At 35.6% G+C, this 3,737-nt stretch overlaps 1 protein-coding gene across 1 annotated transcript in view; it reads right to left on the reverse strand.

Moving 5' to 3' along the window:
* Window positions 1–3,737, reverse strand: part of Pcdh15 (protocadherin related 15) — a 689,792-nt gene that overhangs the window by 477,774 nt on the left and 208,281 nt on the right. Inside the window, exon 4 of the mRNA XM_023723273.1 lies at window positions 1,878–1,997. Within this exon, the coding sequence (XP_023579041.1) occupies window positions 1,878–1,997 (120 nt within the window). The remainder of the gene's footprint in view (window positions 1–1,877; window positions 1,998–3,737) is intronic.

The raw sequence follows: 3,737 nt of genomic DNA on the forward strand, positions 1-3,737 counted from the left end.
CATATAGGACTACCATACAATCTAAGCTAGAAACATGGCACTAGTGTACTATTCATTATTAAGGCAAATAACATAAGAGCAGGTCATTCAAATTTCCCTCACTTAGGGTACTTCACACGTAGTGTATGCAATTGTGTGTCTCTCTACTGTTTAGGAAAATGGTTTCTTTTGCCCTCCCTTTTTCTGCTTCTGTTTCTGTATCCCTTTGCATTTGTTCTGTGTAACACTTCTCACTCACAGATCTCTGGCCTATCCCTATCACATCACCAACTTTTAGCTTTTTACTGTCTTTGCCTGAAAAATGCCGAGATGGTCTCTTCCAGGAAATCTTAGACAAAAGCCAAAACGCCCAAAACTTTCTCTTGATACTTTTTGAGCTTTTAGCTCTTCATTCTTATTTTTTTTAATGTTTGAAAATTTAAATGGAAACAGTCTGACTATTTCAACAGAACACAGGGGAGAAACAGTGCAGTATGTACTACTCTGAAAATGCACAACTAAGTAACAGTGTAACATCGGGCAAACAGCTTTACCTAGAGAGGGTTTCTCTCCAGAACAACAGAAATACTATTTTTAATATACTTGCAACAATAAAATGAGATATATGAAATTCTCATAATAAATTAATAGATATTATTGTGAGTTCTCAGCTTCTACACATACAACAGAATTTTTGTATGTTTGCATATTTTTAAAAAGCTGTTTAAAGCACCAGTTTAGGCAGATGCAGGGAACAGGGATCCATCCCCAGCATGCAGTGCTGGCCCCACCCTGGGGCGTGCTGAGACTGCAATTGAGCCTGGGCATGATGGGGCTTGCCTGTAATCCTAGAGTATGGGAAGCTGAAAACAAGAGAATCACTACAAGTATGATCTGTGTAGTGAGACCCTGTAGATCCTGTAGTAAATACAAAAATGAAATGAAACGAAATGAAATAAAATTTGTTGAAGGCCTACATAGTATAAGAAATATAAACATGAAAATCAAGTTATAATGTTAATCTCTATACTTTCTTATAACACATATTATGCCCAGAATCATGGAATAAGAAAGCCCACTTTAAAAGTGTTTTAAGTCTGCTCTGAGGAGCCTATGATAGTTTGAGAAATAGTTTCAGTGAAAGAAAAATTGTAGGTAAGAGGCAGGATGTCAGCTAGAGTTTCAGTGAGATAATTTGGATTTTGTCTGGTGTTATACATTACTAGAAGAAAAGATTCCATGTTCTAAGAACCAGCACAGGAATACTGTCGTGAAATTCAACAAAATTCTACCCCTGGAGGCTTTGGCTCCTACTTCACTCTAAGTTTTTGTTTCTCTCAGCGTGGCTGCCATCTGCAGGGCTTCGCAACACCAGCAAAGCACTTGTGCCTTGTGTTCGCTGTGCTGTGACAATGCTGTATTCATTTCAAGTTCCATAAAGCATGTGCATCGTATTAGTTAAACGATTTCCAATGACTTGCTAGAATGCTTACCTCTAATGATTTATTTCATGATTAGACATCCAGAAATATAACAGAGATTTAGATATAATGGTACATTATACCTGCAGCACATTGTGTACTCTTAACACAAACACTGCCAATATAATTTTTTTTTTTTTTTTTTTTTTTTTTTTTTTTTTTTTGGTGGAACCAGGATTGAACTCAGGCCCTTGAGCTTGCCAGGCAAGCGCTTATTCCACTGAGCCAGCCCCCTGCCAATATAATTTTAAAATCTTATCTTGATATTTTAAAAAGTCAGTTTTCAGACAATTTTGCATACTAGTATCATTACTGACAGGGGTACACTAGCCAGAGGAATAGTATTGTGACACTCACTGGAAAGAAGTGCTTATTTTATTCTTCACACTAAAATATCTTCATACTTTCATTACATACCGGATCTTCTGGATTGTACTGGATAACGTACTCTATCTGTCCATTTGGGCCATCATCTATGTCAGTAGCTCCGTTGTCTCCCGAAAATCCTGTGAATATCGTGGTGCCCACAGGAGTAAGCTGAAAAAGAAAGTAAAAGAAAACGTCCCTCAGTTTTCACTTCATCAGGTAAACACCAAGTCTTTTGGCACAAAAAAACAGCCCTTCACTATTCAAGAGAAGAAAGTAGTCAGCTGTGGGCAACTGCAGAATTGGAGCATTTCAAACGAAGCTTGGAAAGTGTACTCAAAAGTGCTTCAGTGTCGGAAACTTCCACCTTCATGATCCTTGCATTGGGTAACAAAATAGATTCAGTGAGCAGCACATGTGGACCTATTTATACCCTTTAGGACCTTAGCAACTGTGGAAAATGAATCTGCTGTTCTTTGAAAACCTCCATGCATCAAGATACACAGCCTACATTTTAAGTAGAACAATGAAGTTAGTTTTCTTGATTTTAAAATCAAGAATCAATTCAAAAACGACCACCGAATCCTAATTGTTAATTATACTCATATACAAAATTTCCAAAGGAAACGTTGGGAAGCATAAAAAACCCCATTTCTCAAAGGAAACTGTTACAAGTTCCTTCAATACTTCTGATGGTGATTGAGTAGAAAGCAATCTAATCACAGGAATGGAAAATAAAGCCACATCTTTTCATTTTAATTAAAAGAACAACAAAACTTGAAGTGTGACACGTAAGAATAATTTGGACATTTTTGCTTTCATGTTTAGCTTTCTTACGAAACACTCCAGAAAAATCACTATTATCTCTTTGCCTCGTAGATGTATGCACAACATATTTCCATATCCAAATCATTTTTGTTGTTTCTTCCTGCCCACCACTCAAGCTTTATCTGGTACCCAAATCATTAGTTAAATTGCAACTTAATTAAGTATCACCACTCCTGACATAGCTTTCCCCACTCCAAGTCAGAATATATACTCCTTTCTCTTGTGATTGCATTTTATACCTCTATAACCTGTGATAACTCAGTAAAGAAATTTATTTTCACAAGGAACATAACCACTGTACCTCAGCAGACCACAGACAATAAATTTTGCACTGATTCATTTTGGTAATTACTGAGAGATTTTTTCATGGAGAAATAGTTTAAGAGTAAATTGAAAGATAAATTTCAGCTATATTGATAGGATGTGCATACTCAAAAGTCTACAAAGATAAATCAAGTAATGTAAAGCAAGAATCCTGCCTAATGGGATGGTCACAAAGAGGAATTATGTGTCTTCTTAATTGTTAGGTGCTACTCAGCCACAACAAATCTTTCTAGAAGAAAATATAGAGCTACAATTACTAGCTCCTCTAATATCCTAATCTTATAAGCGATCTCTTGATTCTAAGATTAGCAACAGAATCTAGAAAACTACACTTTGGAGTGCCCAATTTATATATGTTAGTCCACCAAACACAATCTGAAAATTCTGATTTAACAAAGGGAAAACAAGTACAATAAAAAATAAATTATAAATATAAGGAAGCTGGATATTAATAGACCCAACGCCTTTGGCAAGTGACTTTATAAACAGACCTAAGAAGCTCAGAATGAAGTGAGAAGACATTTTATTTTATTTTCACTACTTTATTTTAAAGAGAAAAATCTAAAAAGATACAGAATTTCAAACAAGGTGATAGGAAATTATCAACAGTTTTATATTGACATTGTTACTTTCAAAGTAGTTACTCAGATTACAGGTAGAGGCATGTACAACTGATTGAACAATCAAAGCACTAACTGTTCTGCTTTTTGAAGCAGTTCTGGAGGTCCTCTTTTGTGAGTATCTTCATTCTTTATTTAT

The sequence above is a fragment of the Octodon degus genome, unplaced genomic scaffold (genome assembly GCF_000260255.1).
Source record: "Octodon degus isolate 3935 unplaced genomic scaffold, OctDeg1.0 scaffold00005, whole genome shotgun sequence".
NCBI classification, from domain to species: Eukaryota; Metazoa; Chordata; class Mammalia; order Rodentia; family Octodontidae; genus Octodon; species Octodon degus.